Here is a 23,897-nt window from a genome sequence, read left to right as displayed (position 1 = left end):
GCGCTATGGGAAAACCTGTGGAAGTAGGCTGAAGGGGAGAAAATTGCTGCAAGGTTCCATTCTGCAGTACTTCTTGAACCAGTTACACTGGGCTCAGGAAGAACTGGATGGGAGAAGGAGGAAGAGGGAAACGATGGGAAGGGTTTCCCCACCATCAAACAGGCTACAGTGCCAGTCCCAAACCCCACAGAACTTGGGAGAGATTAGAAAGGAGAAATCAGCAGCAGGACAGCTGATATCTACATGGAGGCTCCATGCCATATCTGTATCCCACAGCATTATCCCCACCCCTCACATCCTCAGACTTCTGCATATGGAGTTGCCTCAGAATCCCCGCAAAGGTATGTGGGGTTGATCAGTGGTAAGAAGGGACTCCCCACCAAGTAGGTGTTTTGGAAAATACAGTTTCTGCCCATATTTACATTTTTGCCCTGATGTCTACAGAGTGAGGGACAGGAACTTACAGGTTTGACCACTATCCTACTTCCCACCCCCAACCTTTTTTCTTGGTGTGAAGTCCCAGAGTTGTGGAAGACCTTATTTGGGTCTGAGAACAGGGGAAAGGGAGGAAGTGAACATGAAGACAACATAGTCCATTTCTATATGGGAGGGGGAGACCCACGGGCACAGGGTCCCCTGTACATGTGGAAGTTAGGGAGTGGATTTGGAAGTGCTGTAAGTTTTAAATAGAACAGTATCTTTTAAAGATAACTAATGTGTGTACTTTTAGTTTCAAATATTATTTAATTATTAGATGCAAGAATAAAGTAAGTAAAGACAAAGAGCCCATAGTGAAGTCAAAAAGAGTTGTGACTGCAGTCAGTAAGAGTAGGCCCAACAGTGGGATAAGAATGGTCTAATTAACCTGTTCTCTTTACCTGGATCAGCACCATTTCATATCATTAGAACATATAGTAGCAGCGTAAAGAACAGCCAAAGAATTAGGCCTTAATAGTTATTAAAACCAGTCTAGTTCTTCAGCAACTATAGCACAGTGCACGCAATTGGGCAAAAGGGTAGACTGTTCAATGAACACCCATACATTTTCTTAATATATAATTAGTGGACTACACTAACTAATTTAGAGTCTATTGTTTGCTAAGCTAGAATGTTATGAAGCAACAACTGGCTACACTCAAACACAGTAATAATGCAGCCTTTAACTACACAGCACAATGTTAATTGCAAGTCCATTAAACATAATAATATGACATACAGAAACTCTTGTTTGGCTGTACTTGTTGGAGATGTAGGAAAATCCTCCAGTCTACAGATGAAGATTGAAGAGAAAGCAAGAAAAACAAAAAGCAAATAAAGAATAAACATTCATGCAAAATTAGTTAAATACTCGTAACCCACAATATGACAAATTACCTAAAAATATATTAAAATTTAACAAGTTGACACTGGTTTTTAGAAACTTTAGTAATTTTTCCCATTTTGTTGCATCCCTATTTTTGTGTGTGCAAGATCAGAGACACTGCATTGAACAGAAACATGAATTTCAGCCACCTTCTGAAGTATTACATGGCTGACAGTTTAGAGCTTTTTTCCACACTTGTTAAATATGTATGTACATTTAGCAATTTGGCTATGGACAATATCAATAGTAGGGGTTTTAGTACAGAAAACTATATTGCAATATTTAGTTAGAATTCATATAGTGTAGAAAACTGGACATGAATTATTTTAAAAACTGAGACATGAGTGACTTTTCACGAGACAGCCTCCTTAGCCATCTCATCATTATGCATATTTTAAAGGCCGAAGTAGCATACTGAGGGTTACCCAACTAACATTGAGAAACGGCATGAAAATGATTTACATTATGAAGAATTTTAATTTTATTTGTAGTGCTCTGCAATTCAAAAATAAAGAGATTCAAATGGAAAGGAAGAAAGAAAAATAAGCATGCACTTCTAACCTGAGTTTGTGAACATAGCTAAAGAGCAAACTACATGGATATTTAGCAAGTCATTCTAGGTGTTCATGCTTAAAAGGTGTTATTTTAAAAATCTGTCAGTTGTATAGGGTAAAGAACAGACCTTATAGAAGTAAAGCAATTTAAAGGACCATGCAACATGAGAGGTCAAAAAGTTCATCCTTTATGAAGCAAGAAGATCTCATATGGGAAGAAACAGCGTTAAAAGATTAAATACTCTGATTTAAGAACCTCTATGTATCATTGAGGGAAATCTCCAAACTTTAAAGAAGTAAATATTATAAACATTATAGAAATAACCACAGATACACGTAATGTCTTTGAGTCACTGTGTATACACAAATCAGGAGAAAATTGCTCAAGAAAGATATGATTTTGTGAAAAAAATATTTTTATTCAATGGATCTATTTCCTACCATTTTTCACAATACAACCATTCATTTATTTAGGCACTGATCCTGCAAACTCTTTTGCACATACCCTTTGCTAATGGGCGTAGACCTACTGAAATCCACATGAGTATTCATATCTGTATAGTTAAGTACATGCCTATGTGTTTAAGTGATTGGGTCCATAGTTATAGATGACTGTACATTCACCATAGCGCAAATACTGCTCATTGTACTCACATGAGTAGTCTCATTAACTCTGATGGAATTATTTATGTAATGCAAGCAGGATTTATTCCAAATACAAATGTTTGCACTGTATATTGTCTGGGCAAGAAAAATGGCTCTCACTACAAATGCTGTCATGAAACAAAAAAAAATATGCTTTAGTTAAAAAACCTTCTCTGTCTCTCAGGGTGTGTGTGTGTAAAAATTAGTTTTAGGAGCCAGACTTGAGACTCATTCCAACAATGAGCTCTACATGGCTGCCCATAGAGCTCTACTGACTTAAAGGGGACTGTGCATCAATTCAGACCTCATTATAAGATCAGGGCCCCGGCCTCCACTGTAAGTCCCATATATTTCTCTGTATGTACAGCTGATGCTCCATTTCTATACAAATGTGTTTTTGTTATTTTTAAATTGTTTTTGGCTTCACACTCACTGGATATTTGGTGTAATTCCCTCCAGCAGAACAATGTTAACACCACCTATATGAGCAGTGGCACAAGTCTCAGTCATCTTTTGGTGCAGAACATCTTTAAGAGAAAAGAGAAAATACTTTAGAAATACTGGAATATAGTAAAATATTTCCATATATGTCAATTACTTGCCAAAATACAGTACAAGCTAATGTAAATGTCACAATGTTTGATAATTCTATTAAATAGTCTCACATTTAAACACTAGCTGGTGAAGAAAAGTTGCAAAAATGTAAGCTACACTTTCATTTTTTTAAAGGATTTTCATTATATTTCAGTTTATTGAAGTTTTAAAGAAGTTTACATAAAATATTGCTTATGTAACATTTAGGTATTTTTACACCATAATTACATACATCTGTTATTCCCTTGCTAGGGGATGTTCACTAAGTCAAAGAAAAGCAAAAAGTTACTACACCACCTTTCATTTTTTCTTTTAGTGTGAAACTTCCATGAATCCTCTTCAGCTCCGATTCCATTGTTAGTCCACCAATATCTGCTTCAAGGTGTGTGCGATTCACCATGCCTATTCCAAAGACTATTAGAGTCACGTGCTGAGGTTCGGAAGTAACCAGACTGCGTTTCCTCTGTGTCTTACTCAAGCTGCTATTGTCCTGTTCATTCTCAAACACAACTCTACATGCAGGTTCAGTAGGGCTCCGAACACCTGCACAAATATATACCAATTATTCAGTGAGAACTTGAGTAAATTATCTATTGTGTGAAACCTATCTAAATTTGTATCTGAAAATAGGAATCTTTCCTATATAAGGAGGCGATGTTCTGGCTAACTATTGGTATGTTACTCATATCAGTCCAGTAACATTGTCACAACTGAGCAAAAACCAAGACACTATTGATAAAATAATAAATATAACTACAGATGATTTCATTATTGTACTGCTAACAATTGCTGATCCCCTTGAACTAAATAATATTTGCTGAATGTTACAGCCTAGAATGAGGATTTAATACACACCACCATGACTATGTGGCCACATATCAGCTTTCATAATGAGCAGCAGCCATTGTGACTAGTTATTAGGCATAGCTCCCTCCACTTACAACGTGGCGTGAGAGATTTGAGACAGGTTAAAAAAAAAAAGGGAGAAATTTGCCCCTTAGAATGTTTCATCTTTAATTAGATTTCCTTAATATTTCTGGTTAATTTAATGGACAGAAAGTTCTAGTAATTTAGTTTTGGAGGAAAAGTTTCCCTTTAAACACTTTAGACATAACTTTAAAAGAAATGTAATAATGGAATTTACATGTAGAGAATTATGGCTATTATCATTTGTCAATTAAATGGATGTCCCTCACTTCCTTCAGATCTAGTGGAAGCACTGACATCAATATAACACTTTCCCCTGCTTTTAGGTTTTACATTTTAATTAATTTTTTTTTTACAAAATACAATATAGAAGTCTATGACCTATAACTTGTAGTGCCAAACACATTTCCGATGCTATGTAATTCAATAATAAATGTTCATCAACAAAAAAGTAATTTAGACATAAGGCCAATACTCAATCCTTAATTCACTTTGTTGTGCCCAGTGTTCAAATATACAGCAGTATACATAGGAAGATCACCCAACTTCTAAAGCTTTGGGAGAAATGCTGTCCCCAATGAAGTCAATAGTAGTTTGATATCAATGGAGCAAGTATTTCATCCTCTTTTCTTAAATTTAGACTTTTACAAAAGTTCTGAAGTTTTTCCTCTTTGACATGACTGAGGGCTTGTCTATACAGGGTGTCAGTATGCACCAACGGGTGTAAATTCTAGTTTGCACCAATGTGTCACACACTAATTGGCCTGTGTGGATCCTGCTGGTGTATACTAAAAGTTCTGTTGTGCATTAACTTAATCCTTTTTCACACAGTATGTGTGTAACATAAGACTATCTGAAATGGGACTCCACCCCACGCCCTGAGTAAAAATGACCTCCTTAATACAAAGAAGGAACAGAAGTTGAATAAGAGTTATACCTACTCACTTTAGTTTAAAAAAAAAAAATAGCACTTGCTTTCCGATAGATGTTTTAATTTTGCAAGGCTGATGAAGCTGGAGTCTACCCAGTTCTCACTTGATCAACAGAATTGTTAACTAAGTTTTAACTACAGAGACAAATTCTGCCCTCAGTTGCACAGTGCAACCCAAACGAAGACAACAAGTCTGCACAAGCATACCAGAGAACAAAATTTGAAAACAATTGAGCTGAACAGGTACCTAATGACAGAATTTGTTATCAAACTTGGAACAGAATGAAACTAGCTTGACTTTCTAATATCACATGGAGTTTGTAGAGTTGGCAAATCAGAAGTTTACTTGCAATCAGGAAACATTTTGTTTGGAAGTCAATAAGATGGCAACCTGAACTCAAGAATTCCATTTTACAGTCATTTTTCTGAGCAGAACTACACAAATACTGACAACTTTTAGTAAATCATTTAGGAGAGAATCTTCCCATTTGTAAAATCTATCACAGGGGTGGCCAACCTGAGCCTGAGAAGGAGCCAGAATTTACCAATGTACATTGCCAGAGAGCCACAGTAATATGTCAGCAGCCTCCCTATCAGTTTCCCCCCTATCCCACTCCCAGCACCTCCTGCCCACCGGCAGCCCCACTGATTAGTGCCTCCCCCTCCTCCACCCTCCCCATAACTCTGATCAGCTGTTTTGTGGCATGGAGAAGGCTGGGGGTGGGGGAGAAGTGAGGGCACAGGAGGCTCAGGGGAGAGGGTGGGAAGAGGTGGAGAGGGGGCAGGGCCCATGGCAGTGAGCACCGCTTGGCACATTGGAAAGTTGGCGCCTGTAGCTTCAGCCACCGAGTCGGTGCCTATACAAGGAGCCGCATACTAACTTCTGAAGAGCCACATGTACCTCCGGAGCCACAGGTTGGCCACCCCTGCTCTACCAGAATCCAGTACTACACAAAACTGTGTAAATTAAATTATTTTCAACCCTAAAACATCTCACCTGTTGGCCCAAAAGTTTCAGACGATTTTTCTAAAATCCCTGTTGGATCAGAGATAAGTGAATAAAAATTCAGCAGTTTATACATATTTTGCCAGCACTCTGCAGATGGCTCACTCTGTTCTGACACTGTAATTGAATCTGAATCATCCATATGAATGGTCATGTGATCAACTACATCCTTTGAACCCTTCCTGGATACTTTAGAAGTTCTTCTTTCTGATCTCCCAAGAGAATTCTTATTTCGAGATTCTTTTTTATTGTTCTCATTATTGGTTCTTTTGTTCTTTGCATTGTTTACTCTGCTGCCTCCATTGATGCTTCCTCGGGAGCTGCGGCTAAAGTCAGAAGAGCGAAAGTCTCTATGTTTGCGGGTTTTAAAGGTAGGTGTTGGAGAGGCCGACCCAGCAGTGTATCTGCTAAGTTTGATGTCCGTCTGTGTGGCTTTAATATCGTCTATCATTGTACTGAACTGATGAATAAGCCGAACCAGTGCCATATCTACGTGCTGGCTTATGGACTGGCAGGAAATTGTAAAATTACAGTGAAAAGTATTATAGTAACGCTTGTTCAGGTCATGAAAAGAAAGGGCACTGGTGGAGTTTTGGGGTGTGCACATTGACTTCTCCATTACAACAGCACTAATGCTAAAAGTTTCCAACATCAATGCCGGTTTGAATTCAAGTGGGGGAAGATTGACGGCTCCTTGCCTAACAGAAAAAAGATAAAAGTTAAGGATTTTTTAAAAAGAGAAGGCCAGCATTAAATAGCTTTTATATAAAAAGTTCAATAAATTAGTAATATAACAACATTCAGTTCCTTCAGGAGATCACCTCTGCACTATCGTTTATTAATTTTTACTATAGAGTTTACCAATATTATACAATATATTGGCTACAGTAGAAACAATAGAAGCGAGAGTCATTTTGGGTCAATATTTTATTCTATGAAATGTGTAGTTTGATATGTAATTTGTCAATTTTACCATCCAGTTTTGTCTAAGACATTTTGCAAACAAAGAAGTAATATAGTTTTATTCAGTAAATGATAATTACATTACAGGGTTGGAACAGCCTAAACCAAACGCTTTGGATGTAGCTTTTCCAAGTGAAAGTAAATTAAAACTTAATGAAAGACTGTTTTCCCATTCTGTGAGGATGTGTTTCAGAAAGTCAAACTGAACTTGAACGGTGAAAAAAGCAATTACTGTACTCTTACACATATATATAATTTAAAAATAAATATTTAATAATATACCTTCGTGCTCTCTTGCTTTTTCTCTCTTTTGTTGTATCTGAATCAACAATGTCTGCCCTGAGACAGTCCAAAGTCCCTGAGAATGAAAGATACTCTCCAAAATACATTCTATAGCACAGTGGCACTGCATCTTGAGACTGAATTCCTGTATGGCTCAGAAGAGGTTTGAAAACAACCTATAAAAATATAAGATCTCTGAATTAGCTCTGTTGCCTAGAGATTTCTTATACTTCCGTTTCCTTGCTTCAGAAATGAGTTTTAATTTTTTGTTATTATTTATCATAAAACTAGAGTATTTGTGATAGGCCCACTATATAAATTGTAAAATAAAGATTTCCTTTTAAACTTAATTTAATTTGTATTGCTGTTAAAAAGTATAAATCCAAGATTTAGACAGAGAAGAAATGTAGTGAACCTATTTATCCCAAAAAGCCCAGTAAAACTCCTATGCAGCATGTTTACCTCAGCCACTGGTTGCTTTAAATTTAAAGCTGGATGAGGGGGTTCCATTCAATTGCAGCACCAGCTTTCTGACTGGACAAGAAAATAAGTCTGCAGAGGAAGACCCTCCACACAGAGGACCCAGATTCAGTTTATTAAAAATCCCCTAGCTCTTCAGATTTAAAGGGAAATGCCCTCTTAGTCCTCACTCATGAAAACATTAGGAGACTCTCACAAAGCTTTCTTGGGACTTCTGTCCCCACAAGGTTATACTGTTGAATACAATACAAGGTGGAACAATATAACCACTTTACATTTTACTTTGTTTTATCAAACATTTTTTCCTCCCAACAAACTCCAAAACTCATTAAATACCCACCTGCGCATCTGCAAGTTGAACAGCAGGAAATCCCTGGTTACCCTCTTCTACACCTGCAATGTCATCCTGACTGGTGCTATGCTGAGAATGTGTCCCATCCAAAGTGTTCTGGTCACTGGATAGAACTGTATTGAAGTCTGAAGCAGAGGGTATTGTAGGAAGATTGGGTGCAACACCTACAAAATAAATCCCTGTATGAACACTCCATAACCACAGCAAGTCATAACACTAAGTGACTCTACATTGTCTAGACGAAGAATAAAACTCATAAAAAGGATAGTTATGTAGAAACAAGTGGAATACTCAGAAGTCAAGTTGTAGCCTTATTGATCCCAGGATTTTAGGAGAAACAAGGTGGGTGAGGTAATATCTTTTACTGGACCAACTTCTGTTGGTGGAGAGAGAGGTTTTTGAGCCACCTAAAGCTCTTCAGTCCTTCTTCTACTGACCTCAGAAGAGCTTTGTGGGGCTCGAAAGCTTTTCTCTCTCATTTCAGAAGTTAGTCCAATAAAAAGATATTACTTCATCCACTTTGTCTCATTACAAGTCAAGGTTTTTACTAGGCTACTAATATTAGAAAAGAGCTCTTCAAAGAGTGCTTTGAGTTACATGACATTTTAGTGTATTTAAGTATCTACAGCTAACGTCAACAAGCTGATCCTTAGAGTATTTGTGGAAAATAACATACCATACTCTTATTAAATATCAAAAATACTGAAAGTTAGTTTGGTAAATTTGTGCAAAAATAAAAATAAATCCCACCCAGATCAAAATTGGGTGGGATTTGCTGGCCTAAAATGTAAAGCTTCCATGAATTAGTGAGCCTGAGGGACATGTTTGGAAAACGATCCTGTTACAACACAATTTATTATTATAGAAAACTCAACAAAAAGAATGGTTGCTTACCTTGATATAACTATTGGTTTTTGAGATATATTGTCCACATGTGTTCTATTCGTTGCATGCACACACTGCATGTACACATAATCAAATTCTTTTTAGGCAACAGTGCCCATTGCGGCCACACGTATGCTGAAGCTGTCCTTATGTCCCCTTCACTAGACAGCATAAAAGGTGGAAAGGGCCAAACATCCCTTAGTTCTTTTGCCAGCACAGAATCCCAGAGGAGTAGGACTCCATAGTGGCAGGTAAGGAGGGCAGGTTGTACAATCCATGTAGGCAACACATCTTGAAGAATCATAGTTACTGTACGGTAAGTAACCAATGTTTATTATTCAAATGTTTCCCCACTTGGATTCTATTCTTGATAACTAACAAGTTCTTGTCTGTTTGCTTGGAAATAGATAGTAGCAATCCAGCTGAAACAGTGGCTGGGCCTACATAGACATGTGGCTGCTGAGACGGAAGCAGGTGGGAGACTAAGGGAGTCAGCCAGCTGAGTTTTCCAGCAAAGAAAGGCAGGGAGATAGGATATTTTCCCTTGATTTGAAACCAACTCTACAAGGAAGAATCCTCAATGGAAGGAAAACTGCACCTCGCCAGCAGCACTGCTAGCTCTTCTTCTGCCTGCACCTGTAAGGGCCCTGATGGCTTCTACCCAGGTCCTGGTCTTGACTTGCTCGGAATGCAGACTGCATGTTCCTTCTGAAGAAAGCCAGGCATGGGGAACCACCCGGTAAGAGAAGTATCTGTTGTTGGGGTCCCTCAAGAAACAAGAGAGCTACAGGAGAGGGTGACTCATTTGCATAGTACCCGGGAGCACTAGGACTTCATCGACAGAACACACTTGGAAACATCTGGGATGGAGGATGATAACTGATTACAAATGACTTCAGCATCACCAGAGAAGAAAAAAGAACCACCTGCTTTAAAGGCAGGAGAAGGCTGTTGGCTACCCTGGGCATTAGACAGTGCACCCTTCCCCACCCCACCCCAGAACCTCTGTCAATTCGAGGTCAAGAATCAGTATGCTGTACTGACTATGGGAGGAAAGGAGAAGACCCTGCCAATGCCTGAGGAGGAGAAAACACCTGCTCCCAAAGCTGTGTGTCCCATGGCCACTAGTTCCCAAGAAGGGCACATAAAGTGGTGGTTGTAGGAAAGTCCCTTCTGAGGGAGATGGAGGCATACATTGTATTCTTGCCGGCAAGTTAAAGAAGTATGGCCTGGATGAATGGACTATAAGGTGGATAGAAAGCTGGCTAGAACATCGGGCTCAACGGGTGGTGATCTATGGCTCCATGTCTAGTTGGCAGCCGGTATCAAGCGGAGTGCCCAAAGGGTCAGTCCTTTTTTGTTCAATATCTTCATTAATGATCTGGAGGATGGCGTGGACTGCACCCTCAGCAAGTTTGCAGATAACACTAAACTGGGAGGAGTGGTAGATACGCTGGAGGGTAGGGATAGCATACAGAGGGACCTAGACAAATTAGAGGATTGGGCCAAAAGAAGTCTGATGAGGTTCAACAAGGACAAGTGCAGAGTCTTGCATTTAGGACGGAAGAATCCCATGCACTGCTACAGACTAGGGACCGAATGGCTAGGCAGCAGTTCTGCAGAAAAGGACGTAGGGGTTATAGTGGACGAGAAGCTGGATATGAGTCAACAGTGTGCCCTTGTGGCCAAGAAGGCTAACGGCATTTTGGGCTGTATAAGTACGGGCATTGCCAGCAGATTGAGGGATGTGATCATTCCCCTTTATTCAATATTGGTGAGGCCTCATCTGAAGTACTGTGTCCAGTTTTGGGCCCCACACTACAGGAAGGATGTGGAAAAATTGGAAAAAGTCCAGCGGAGAGCAACAAAAATGATTAGGGGGCTGGAGCACATGCCTTATGAGGAGAGGCTGAGGGAACTGGGATTGTTTAGTCTGCAGAAGAGAAGAATGAGGGGGGATTTGATAGCTGCTTTCAATTACCTGGAAGGGGGTTCCAAAGAGGATGGATCTAGACTGTTCTCAGTGTTATCAGATGACAGAACAAGGAGTAATGGTCTCAAGCTGCAGTGGGGTAGGTTGGATATTAGGAAAAACTTTTCCACTAGGAGGGTGGTGAAGCACTGGAATGGGTTACCTAGGGAGATGGTGGAATCCCCTTCCTTAGAGGTTCTTAAGGTCAGGCTTGACAAAGCCCTGGCTGGGATGATTTAGTTGGGGATTGGTCCTGCTTTGAGCAGGGAGTTGGACTAGATGACCTCCTGAGGTCCCTTCCAACCCTGATATTCTATGATTCTAAATAAACCCATGCCATTAAATACTATACAACTGTTTAAAAAAGATCTTTTAAAATCAAGTTCACAACAATCCTACTTTGTGGTTCTTTTCACAGAACAACAAGTTAGAGATTTAACAGGTTACAGAATCAGAGTCACAGTGGGTGAACACCTTCACACACATGTGAAATTAAGCACTCACAATGTGTTTGCAGGATCGGGGCACATATTTGTTCAACCATAACATAATTACAAGGTAATAATTATATTCTGAGATTAACAAAGAGAGGCTAAAGGACAGTTAATAAATTAAAAAGGAGGAACCTTCAAATTATTAACAGAAAAACTGAAAACTAAAATATTCACATTTGAAGATTATGAACAAGGGAAGGATTACAAAAGGACTATGGAAAGACCAGTAAACTGCTGTAAATTATCTTGTTTAATGTGTTTTAGCACATTTTTAATCCTTCAATCCCATCTCTCCTTTCTTTTTCCTGCCTTCATTCCCCCTCATGTCCTCTCACTACCTTCCCTTCAGGTTAAAGCTCATCTTTCTCAAAACAGAAGAAATATGTTTGGTTATATTTAGCTTCAAAACTGAACAGGGAGAAAGAGGATCTGTTTTTCCTGTGTAAACTAACATATACACAAAAATAAGACCTTTATTGTGCAGACAAGAGCCTTGCTGACAAAAGAAATCTGAAAAGAAAGGTCTGCAACACACTGTGACATTTGAAAAATTCCCATTAATTCCTTGGGAGCAGAACTGAGCCTGAAGAAAGGAAATCAAGGGTTTTCAGGCTTTTTTTTTTAAAGCTATCTTTCAGCAGTTCGACAACTCTGCCTTCTTTGCTTTAGTTTTCTTGTTTTCGTTCATGCATATTTTTGTTAGAGTTTGAGACTCTGAGGGAGTTTTTCAGAAGTGAGACTCTGAGGGAACCATGTCTGGATGACATGCAGCTTGAAAATGCTGAATAAAGAGCCAGTCTGGACAGAAGCCAGAATACAGAGATTTGCATATTATGTAAAGGCTGTTTTATGACCTCCATCACTGTAATATTTAACTGCTACAAATACACTAATGCATTTATGCTACCACCACTTCTCTGATATAAAGAAGTACTATTAACCCCATTTTACAGAGGAGGAACAATAGAAAATTAGCATATGGTAATTATGCAGATTTCTGCATTCTGACTGGCCAATGACAGCTACAAGAATCTGAGTGTCGAAATCTGCATACAGGAAAGATAGGAAGTAAACTGATCATGCAAATCAAATACCCTGCAACAGAATGCAAGGAATTGCATAACTCAGGGAAAACTGATAACTATGCAACATCTTTGAAGTCCAATCATAGTTAACAATACCTGTTGGAAGGCTATTGTGTCCAGATTTGGTGTTGGGAGACTCTTGCACTACACCTCCTCTGTTGCCAACAGCATTTGACATCCAGTTATAGAAACTCACAGATGATGGTTCAGACAACAAAGGATGTTCAGATAACATTTCTGTGGCCACGGTATTTCCTGTATTAATAAATCAGTTTTAAGAAAGTTTTAAAGATCACGACACCAAAATTACTGTGTAAAATTGGTACACAACATAGGTATATTGATAATGGAAAACAGGTGAGGTACCTTAACTGTTAACTTATTCCGATATATAGGAATTCCTCAAGGGATATTTCAGAAAGGTATTTAAAAAATAGTCAGACAGCACTCTTGTAAACTATTGGTGCTGGGGAAGTCCACTCCAACCCTAGGCTTCAGAGCCTGAGCTCCAGCCCGAGCTGCAACTTCAAAGTGCTATCCATACAGCTATTTTTAGAGCACTAACACAAGCCCCACTAACCCCAATATGTCAAACTGGGCTTGAAGGCTCACTTCAAAATCCTGTGTACGTACACACACACACACACACAGTAGTAAGAATACATAAAATGAAAGCTTTTTAAAAAAAAATTGTAATTATTTGGTTGTCATCTTCTCCCCCAACCTTCCATATTTCAGAGTAGGGGTGATCAAACACAAGCAACATGAAAACCTTAAAAGAGCTTACTACTGTAAAGCACCTAGTACACCAAGGCCTCAATCCTGTTCAGAGCCTCCTACCATAAAAACAACAGGAACGGTAACAGGCAGAGAGTCAGGAAATACAAAGTTAACCTTCTCAGTACCAGGGCTCTGGAGCTGTGCTCCGGCTGCGCTCCAGTTCCAGGCAAAAACCTGCAGCTCCCCTGTCTGGAGCTGCTCCATGCTCTAGCATCGGGCTCTGCTCCAAAGCCCTGCTCAGTACGGTATTGTTTTAATTTTTTTATTTCTGCTTTTCCACTGAAACCACAGATTTATAGTATACGTTTTTATACTAATTTTCAAATTACAGGATGTGCAATGAGAATTAATGTTATGTACTTCCAGACTCTCACTTTAAAATTAACAACTTTAATGGTGCGTTTTTACATATTTATTTTGCTTTTTGGCTTTGTGCATTTTTTTTTAAAGGAGAGCTAAAGGAAAGTGTTAGCATTTAAAATTGAGATCTTCATTTTGTGAGGTGCTCACGTAGGCAGATTTCTTCAAAATCACCGAGTTGCTAAACAGCATATGTGTTCAGCTCCCCTTCAGATCAGCCATTCCTGGAGACAGAGACGCTATGTAGACGCAGCAGAGAAAAGGAGGAGAGAACAAGGGCTAGTCTACACTACCGCAGTCCATCAGCACAGCTGCATCAATGCAGCTGAGCCGCTGTAGCATGTCTGGTGAAGATGCACTATGCTGATGGGAGAACGCTCTCCCATCAGCATAATTACTCCACATCAATGAGAGGCTCTCCCACTGACATAGCATGGTGTAGACACCACTTTAAATCCATGTAATTTACGTCGCTCGGGGGGTGGCCTTTTCACACCCGTAAGTCAATATGTTGCTTAAGTGGTAGCGTAGACAAGCCCAAAGTGAGCAAAAAAGAAACAGAGCAGCTGACTGTCGGGGAGGGACATAAGGCAAGAAGGTGAGAAGCAGCCCTAGTGCTAGTCCAAGATACAATGGATGGAAGTTGAAGCAAGACAAATTCAGACAAGAAATAAAGCACAAATTTTAACAGTGAGGATAATTAACCATTGGAACAACTTACCAAGGATTGTGGTGGATTCTCTATCAAACAATTTTTAAATTAATATTGGATTTTTTTCCCTAAAAGATATGCCTCAGTTCAAACAGGTGGTAAATCAGGGAAGGCCTATAGTCCATGTTATGCAAGAGGTCAGACTTGATAATCACTGTGGTCCCTTCTGTCTTTATAATCTAGTCCCTGACTAGGGACCTTCATATTGGACACACTTCTCAAGAGGAGTTATATACAAAGTTACTCAGTTCTGTTGTTTGAATGGTTGTATGCGCGCACGCACACACACACACGCACACACGCACGCAAAATTTCACTTCAAAATTCTATTTTTTCATAACGTTATAAGAATGTAAATATATGCGGGGGGGGCGGTGTTCAAATATAGCAGTCACCACTAGGCACTGCTTTAATAACCTTACTGCTTCTTTAGAAAGTCAGAAGGGAAAATATCCTAACACCTTTGGGAAAGCATTGCTTCTTTTTTGATGATTAGCCCTTCATAAGGTAAACTGAAAAATTCCACAGACATAGCATGTACAGTACCTGTTCTTGTTAAAGAACTACTTTTAACTGCTGTAGTACTTCTTTGAGGAGTCCCTTCAAGAAGATTATGCAAACTAGGAAAACTTCCAGTAAGGTAGCTGAGTAGGCTCTCCTTTCTTGGACTTTCCTTGACTGGCATTCCAGAACGGCCAACATGCACTGGTGAATCCGTGGCTGTGTCTCCACTAGTATAGCTCAAGGACTGGTAAGGATGTATACCCTTTCACACACAAAACACAAAACGCTAAATGGCAAGTAATCTATATACATATAACAAAATCAAAATAAGTAATTATTAAGTGCTATGAACACTTTATTAAGCCTGAACACAAGACCAGAATCCAGAAACTCAGGGATCATAATCTGGCTCTGATACTAACTCTTTTGGCAGAACTCTTGTGGAGGACTCTTACTACTGTTAACGTTGGAAGACAATACTAGCTCTGAGGCTACAATCAGAGTACCATAACAAACAAAACCTTTTTACTATTATCCTCAGAACAAGAGTCACTTTTAGCTAACACCATCACTGGAACCAAAATCAAGGAGGAACTCTCTCTAAGAATATCTAGATTATTTATGTACAGAAAACGTGATAGGGTTCTGCAGTATAACAACATCAATGACAGCAGACTTTATACATCATATTCCTAAATTGCACGTTTTAGCCAAAAAATTCCAATTTGTGCACACAACCACATATTTTATCCTAAATATTACTCATGTGCACCCATACATTTTGGAATTCACAATTTAATGGTCTGTTTTTGAAAGTGGGGACCTAGAGTTAACTGCTGGGGGGGGAGGGGAAACTACAGTGATTAAATAATGTAACTTTTCTAAAGTATAATGAACATGGCTCAATTGCATAGTATGCATTATATTGGTTAGTGTTTAATCCAGGTGAAAATTGTTTTGGGGACTCAAAATCAAACTTAAAATAGATTGCAAACAAAACACTTCTCTCCCCCAATATCCTCCAAGTTACAGTATAAACTTACCTTTATTTTCAGAGCAGAATCATTGTGAGTATGGGTCTTGGATAATTTCCTCATGATCTCAGCCCCAGTTACAGGCCCAGAAGAAACTCCAGCAGGTGGAGGACGGTTAGCTGTTCCTTCTAGGAGCATTGTGTGTTCACTGACTGTAGCTGAACCATGTAACAATTGTACAAATTAACTTAATGTTAAATAAGTCCAAGAGTACCTATTATGTACGCTTATTCCCAAACCATCATGTACACATCCATGCTTTTGCATTTTGGCACACGGATGGCAGAGAGACTGATCTAAGCAAAATCTAACAAAGAACAAAACCCCAAGCATGTGCCAGCTGGCATGTGTACAAGAGTATAATGCAGTTGTCAAGCATGTTTTGAAATTATACTAAGATGGCTTTTAAAATTTTATGTCACGGTGTAGCAGGGTGGTCACCTCGCTTCGGCCCTGGAAGGGTACAAGCAGCCCTGGGGAGGGCTGCACTAGTAAAAGCAGCTCTGGAGAGGGCTGCAGCTCTGAAAGCTGGGCTGATTGGGAAAGCAGCCACAGCTGTAGCTGGCTTAATAAGGGCCCAACTGACCCTTATAAGAGGGCAGTGGGCCAGGAGCAAGCAGTCTCCCTCTAGCTGAGAAGAGAGATGGACCTAGCTGCCTAAGTGCTAAAGGGTACTGGAGTGAAGCAGGGCTGGGGAAAGGCTAGAGGAGCTGGGGAGCTCAGGGCCGGCAACTCCTCAGGCAGCAGGGCCTTGTACAAGGCCCCTGGAGGTACTGGGTTGCAGGGAAAGGCAGCAGGTCAATACCTCCCTTGCCTATGATGACTGGCTTATACAGACTACAGTTGGCCCCAGTGAAAGGGGGGCTCAATGGTGACTGGCAGTTGCCCATAGGCTGAGGAAAGGTGGGGATAGAGGGTTGGGGGTTCCCCTGGATGGGGAGACCCTGAGACTGTGGGGGTATTGCCAGGGGGCAGCACCCCAAAGACAAAGGGCACCGGGGATCCAGGAGGGACACAGGGGCCAGCGGCAGCAGAACACCGGATGGCAGAGGGCGCTCTGCTCTCGAAAGAGCGAATTTCCTGAGACAACCAGCAGGAGGCGCCACAGGGGTGAGTCCCACAACCATTACACATGGAAAATACCTATTAAAGACAGACACATAGCTACAACTATTCAAATGCATGACGTACGTCTACAATGTCAGAGACAGCACATAATATAAGTTAAATGTGCACGAGGCAACTAATTAAGCTGGAGTATTTTATGTTATCAAATAAGGGTGAGCAAGGAAGAAAATCGGATGTCAATTTTTCAAGACAGGTGGCAACCCCAGTTCTAGTTAAAACAAAAGTTCACTGAGGTGAAGTGAGGACTGAACTCATACCACAGATTTATAGAGTTTTAGCATCAGATGCCACAGCATTAGGCTTTGTCTGCACTAGCACTTTTGTGTAAAACTTTTGTCAGTCAGGGGTGTGAAAAAACAGACCCCCGACCAACATAAATTTCACCAACAAAAGTGCTGGTGTGGACAACGCTATGTCGGCGGGAGATGCTCTCCCGCCGACATAGCTACCACTGCTCGTTGGGAGTGGTTTAATTATGCTGGTAGGAGAACTCTCTCCCGCCGGCACAGAGCAGCTACACAGGAGACCTTACAGCGGCGCAACTGCAGCGGTACAGCTGTGCCACTGTCAGGTCTGTAGTGCAGATATAACCTTAAAAGATAAACATAGTTATTATGCTATTTTACCACAAAAGTTGTCTAAAAGTATTATTTGTTCCCACGTCATTTGTATAGAGCATAATGGCAACACAAATATACCTGCATCAAACTCAAACTCTGCTCCATCAGCACTTGTGTCACTCTGAAGGCCACCTCCACTGTCTAATCCAACTCCATCCTCATGCTCATGGTGTACAGTTGTCTGTGGTTTCAACGGCTGAGTTGGTCTGTGTAAACTAACTCCTTTGAAAGCTGGTGTCACCACAATGAATTTCATCCACTGCCTAGCAAGTGCAACTAGACCTTTCTTTAAAGTCACTAATGCAGGAAGGCCATCACTCTAAAAATACAGACATACACAATAGCATCTTAACATAAACTGAAAAAAATTAGTGTTACAAAGCATTTTCTGATCATGCAGAACATGACCTCGAATAAAAGCTTCTGAAGAGTTTATATTTCTGAAGCTTCCATGTCCAAAATGGAAAATGGAAATGTTTAAAGAAAACTGAAACATGACATAGAAAGGACAATAAATTATTGAGGGGGAGGTTAAATCCACATGTTAAATTTATGGTGTCTCCCAAAATTTATAAATAAAATAGCTAAACAACAGACTATAAACTATTAATCTATAATGTAGAAATGGTAGTCTAAAAAAATTCAAGCCCTATATAATAGTAACTAATAAGCACTTTAATGTTTTTATACAGTTATCTACATTAAGAAACCTGCAATCTGTACTAGGTTTACATGCTAAACTGTAATAACCTCAATATTGTAAAACTATTATGTACACACTATTATTTACTTCTTTAAAGGATAACTCACCATGGTAGCATCCTCAATGATGGAATAATTTGCCTGATGAAGGTAGTGATGCAGTATATTACACAGCAAACAGGAAGGATTTTCTTGTAGGAAACGAGCCACTTTAGTCAGTCTGTTGTATTTGCTTCTCAAAGGGAAGTGCATACTTTTATTCTGAAATAAATATTTATATATGTATATATTTTCCCTATAGTAAATAGGTATAAAAATGCATGCATGTTATAAACCTCTGTGTGACCTAACAGCATCCTAAAGTAAGAGAGAAAGGAGCTCATTTGTATCTGGTACTGTTGTTTGCAATGTTGTTGTAGCCATATTGGTCCCAGGAATATTAGAAACACGAGATGGATGAGGCAATATCTTTTATTGGCCCAACTTTTGTTGGTGAAAAAGACAAGCTTTCTAGCTACAAAGACCTGTTAAAGAGCTCTGTGTAGCTTGAAAACTTGTCTCTTTCACCAACAAAAGCTGGTCCAATAAAAGACATTATCTCACCCATTTTGTGTCTCTGGTATCTGGTTGTGAGTTTCAGCTGGTCTGACCAGTTGAGTGTACTGCAACACACCAATGCCAAAACCTGTATTTTAAAAGTGTCATATAAAATATTAATAGAAAGCTAATGGTATACTGATCACTAATATTATTGTCTGGTATATATACACGGAGGACAAATTCAAAATTACAAACCAATTGGAAATTATGTTCTTAAAGTGTGTCTGGCTAGGCAGGTCTAGGTTGGGATAACTTCAGACGAACGTATGTGGCTCTGCCACCTTGATGGTTCCTCCAAGATACATTAAGAGACAATGAGAATGTTTTTACTTAAAAACCATCAAGCTAACAAGGGGAGGAGATCTCCTCCCCATACTGTATTCCTGAGTGGTTAATTGAGGAACAGATCCATTCATTTGCATCTTAGCAAACAAGATGGTGAAGAAACCAACATGGAATTTCCACCAGAAGACTCCATGAATCCTTCCTCACAGCTTGAATGAGCTTTACTCTGAGAGGTAATCTTCAGAATAATCCATTTCAAAGGTTCACTGGACTACAAAAGAGAGGAGCAAAGAACTCTAAGGCCTGGTCTACACTAGGACTTTAAATCGAATTTAGCAGCATTAATTCGAATTAACCGCTCAACCGTCCACACTAGGAAGCCGTTTAATTCGACCTAGAGGGCTCTTTAGTTCGAATTCGGTACTCCACCCCGACGAGGGGAGTAGCGCTAAATTCGACATGGCTATCTCGAATTAGGCTAGGTGTGGATGCAAATCGAACTTACTAGCTCCGGGAGCTATCCCACAGTGCACCACTCTGTTGACGCTCTGGACAGCAGTCCAAGCTTGGATTCTCTGACCAGCCACACAGGAAACGACCCGGGAAAATTTGAATTCCTTTTCCTGTCTGGGCACTTTGAATCTGATGTCCTGGTTGGACATCGGGGCGAGCTCAGCAGCACCTGCAACGATGCAGAGCTCTCCAGCAGAGGAGTCCATGCAATCCCAGAATAGAAAGAGGTCCCCAGCATGGACAGACCGTGAAGTCCTGGATCTGATCGCTGTGTGGGGCGAGGAGTCTGTGCTTTCGGAGCTGCGCTCCAACAAACGGAATGCAAAGACCTACGAGAAGGTCTCCAAAGCCATGGCACTCAGAGGATACAGCCGGGATACAACGCAGTGCCGCGTGAAAATCAAGGACCTGAGACAAGGCTACCAAAAAGTCAGAGCGGCAAACGGACGCTCCGGAGCACAGGGATTCTAGCAGCATCCTCTCTCTCTCTCTCCGAGTGACCCGCCTCAGGGTAATCTCGTTCGGCGACTGCTGCATCTAATTAGGGCAATTAGTGTACTGTTACTATTGTGAATGCTTGACTTTTACTTTGCATAGCAATGACCTTCGTTTAACAGCCACGTGTTGGAGGCCGCAGAGGAAAAGCATACAGTGATCTTTCCCGGGCACAGCCGCGAGGGGCTGGAACAGGGTCAGACTTTATGCTTTACAGATTGCCTTCAGCGGGAGGGCACAGCTATCCATTAACTGTTAAGCAGCCTATAGTGTAGTGCTTACCAGGCCTGGCTGCTACACGGATTCAGCTGTACCGCCCCGCTTGTCCGATCTCCTGTGCAAGACCGCAGCCAATGAAAGCGTATTCCGAAATCTCGAACTTGTCCTGAGAGCTCGTGAGACTAGGTGCCCTGTATGGTCTTGTTCACTGAAACTGAGTAGACTGTGTTCAGTGTTCGCAAACATGTATCTTTTCAAGGAAATCACTTCCTTTTTCCCATCACACAGCTGCGGCTCTTTCCCGAACTGCCCCGGCATCCCCCTCACAGAGGCTGGCGCAGATTAGGCGGCGAAAGAAAAAGACTAGGGACGACATGTTCTCGGAACTGATGGCTTGCTCCAGAGCCGAGGCAGCCGAGCAGAGACAGTGGAGGGAGACCCTATGTCAGCACCAGTGCTCACACAGCGAACGGGAGGACAGGTGGCGGCAGGAAGACCAGCAGGCGACTCAAACGCTGCTTGGGCTAATGAGGGAGCAAACGGACACGCTCCGGCGCCTTGTAGATGTTCTGCAGGACCGCAGGCAGGAGCAGAGAGCCCCCCTGAACTGTATCTGCAACCGCCTTCCCCCGCCACAAAGTCCTGTCCCCCCCTCACCAAAAATCACAAGAAGGAGGGGCGCTAGGGGCCGTGAAAACTGTCACTCCACCCCAGCAGAGCGCTCATGTACCAAACAGCTCTCATTCCCTAAAGTATGAGAAGTGCTTCCCTTCCTGGATCACCCAGTCCCAAATCCAAGTTTCATCCCCCCACTGTGTAGTTGAGTATTAAGAGTAGTTTGTTGTTATTCACTGTTTCCGTCACGTTTTCCTTGTCAGAAGACTTTGTGTGAAGGGGGGGGAGGGGTTTTTTAATTGCATAGGACAGCCTCCATTACCAGGGTACAGACTTGGGGGCAGGATCAACAGCAGGACACACACAGACTACAGTCACTAGGCACCAGGGTCAGTCTGGGAGGTGTATGCTGTCCCGGGTCAGTCTGGGAGGTGTATGCTGCCCCAGGGTCCTAGCGCCTGCCATCCACAAATGGCAAGGCAGGCTGCCCTTACCATGCCCTTCCACCCTAGCCACGAGCCTCTCTGATGCCCTGAGCCCCAGCAAGAGCCCTCATCCACGGACACATACTCACCCTTCCCACACACCCCTCACCCCTTCCTACGCCCCAACCCCCAGCCCAGAGCCTGCATCCAAACTCCGTCCCAAAGACGGCACCCCTCACCCCTTCCTGCAAACCCACCCCTTCCTGCACACCCACCTGCAACCGTCCTCCCCCCAGAGACCGCTGTAGGAGCAGGAGCTTGTCATTCCTCTAATGTAGAAGCGGTCTGTACATCAGTGCACACCGTACCCACCACAGTCCGCGTCCATGTTTCAACCCTTGAACAGGAATTCATAATTAAAGAAAACTTTATTAATAATCAGTGTTCCATTAAAGTTATTTTAAAACGTGTGTTGGAAGGGGGGAAACCTGGAGAACGGGGTATGTAACCGCAGATCGAAGTCAACAGTCAGTGAAACAGGCTCAGGTTCAGCTTCTCTGTAAATCAACTGGAGAGTCATAGGTTACCCTGCTCTCCGAGGAACCTATCTTTCAAAGCCTCCCGGATGCACAGCGCTTCCCGCTGGGATCTTCTATCGGCACGGCTGTCTGGCTGAGCGTAATCAGCAGCCAGGCGATTGGCCTCAACCTCCCATCCCGCCATAAAGGTCTCCCCCTTGCTCTCACAGAGATTGTGGAGCACACAGCAAGCAGCAATAACAACGGGGATATTTTTTTCGCTGAGGTCCGAGCGAGTCAGTAAGCTCCTCCATCTCCCCTTGAGACGTCCGAAAGCACACTCCACCACCATTCTGCACTTGCTCAGCCGGTAGTTGAAGAGTTCCTTCTCACTGTCCAAGGCGCCTGTATAGGGCTTCCATGAGCCAGGGCATTAGCGGGTAGGCTGGGTCCCCGAGGATCACTGTAGGCATCTGCACATCCCCAACCGTTATTTTGTGGTCCGGGAAGAAACTACCTGCCTGGAGGCGTTTAAACAGACCAGAGTTCCTGAACACACGCGCGTCATGAACCTTGCCCGGCCACCCCACGTAGATGTTGGTAAAACGTCCCCTATGGTCCACCAGTGCTTGCAGCACCATAGAAAAGTAGCCCTTTCGGTTAATGTACTCGCTGGCCTGGTGGGCCGGTCCCAGGATAGGGATGTGAGTGCCATCTATAGCCCCACCGCAGTTTGGGAATCCCATCGCGCCGAAGCCATCTATGACGACCTGGACGTTTCCTAGGGTCACTACCTTTGAGAACAGTTGCTCAACGATGGCGTGGGCTACTTGAATCACAGCAAGCCCTACGGTAGATTTGCCCACGCCAAAGTGGTTCGCTACTGACCAGTAGCTGTCTGGCGTTGCAAGTTTCCAGAGGGCTATGGCCACTCGCTTCTGCACACTCAGGGCTGCTCGCATCCGGGTGTCCTGGCGCTTCAGGGCAGGGGCCAGCAAGTCACAGAGTTCAAGGAAAGTGCCCTTACGCATCCTGAAGTTTCGCAGCCACTGTGATTCATCCCAGACCTGCAGCACTATGCGGTCCCACCAGTCCATGCTTGTTTCCCAGGCCCAGAATCGCCGTTCCACACCATGAACTTGACCCATTGCCACCATGATCTCCACGGCGCGGCGTACCCTGCTTTGTGAGAGGTCTGCGCCACTCTGTGACTTCCTGTCCTCACCGCGCTGCCGGAGCCTCCTCGCCCGATTTCTCAGCAGCTGACTGTGGAAGAGGTGGACGATAAGGTGCGAGGAGTTGACAACGGCCATAAGTGCAGCGATGATCGCAGCGGGCTCCATGCTCGCAGTGCTGTGGCGTCCGAGCTGTAACCGACCAGAGAAGGGCGCGAACAGATTTCCCGCCGGCGCTTTCAAGGAGAGAGGGCGGGAGTGACGGTTCAATGATGACAGTTACCCAAAACCACCCTCGACACATTTTTTCCCCCAGCAGGCATTGGGGGCTCTACCCAGCATTCCACTGGGCAGCGGGGACTGCAGGAACTGTGGGATAGCTTCCCACAGTGCACCGCTTCCAAAGTTGACGCTGGCCCCGTTACTGTGGACTCAGACAGTCGAATTAGTGTATTTAGTGTGGATACACAAATTCGACTTCATAAGGTCGATTCCACAAATTCGAATTAAGTAGATTCGAAATAGTCTTGTAGTGTAGACGTACCCTAAGTTACCATTCGCCTAAGATGATTAAGGAACTGAGCACTTTGGACTTTGTGGGAAATCCTGACCAGAAGGGTGGTCAGCCATCTTGCTGGAAGGTAGACTAGTAAGGAAACTACCTGGAACAAAGGCTGTA

General features: G+C 42.3%; 1 protein-coding gene across 1 annotated transcript in view; it reads right to left on the bottom strand.

Moving 5' to 3' along the window:
* KIAA1109 (KIAA1109 ortholog) overlaps positions 1–23,897 on the bottom strand; it is a 229,333-nt gene that overhangs the window by 79,213 nt on the left and 126,223 nt on the right. The window contains exons 39-49 of the mRNA XM_045017971.1: positions 18,482–18,634; positions 17,750–17,990; positions 15,933–16,081; positions 14,932–15,151; positions 12,630–12,788; positions 8,086–8,261; positions 7,266–7,441; positions 6,012–6,718; positions 3,454–3,699; positions 2,996–3,089; positions 1,217–1,267 (exon numbers count right to left, since the gene is read on the bottom strand). Of these exons, the coding sequence (XP_044873906.1) occupies positions 1,217–1,267; positions 2,996–3,089; positions 3,454–3,699; positions 6,012–6,718; positions 7,266–7,441; positions 8,086–8,261; positions 12,630–12,788; positions 14,932–15,151; positions 15,933–16,081; positions 17,750–17,990; positions 18,482–18,634 (2,372 nt within the window). The remainder of the gene's footprint in view (positions 1–1,216; positions 1,268–2,995; positions 3,090–3,453; positions 3,700–6,011; positions 6,719–7,265; positions 7,442–8,085; positions 8,262–12,629; positions 12,789–14,931; positions 15,152–15,932; positions 16,082–17,749; positions 17,991–18,481; positions 18,635–23,897) is intronic.

Source organism: Mauremys mutica, chromosome 5 (genome assembly GCF_020497125.1).
Source record: "Mauremys mutica isolate MM-2020 ecotype Southern chromosome 5, ASM2049712v1, whole genome shotgun sequence".
NCBI lineage: Eukaryota > Metazoa > Chordata > Testudines > Geoemydidae > Mauremys > Mauremys mutica.
This window is presented reverse-complemented; position numbering and strand designations above follow the sequence as displayed.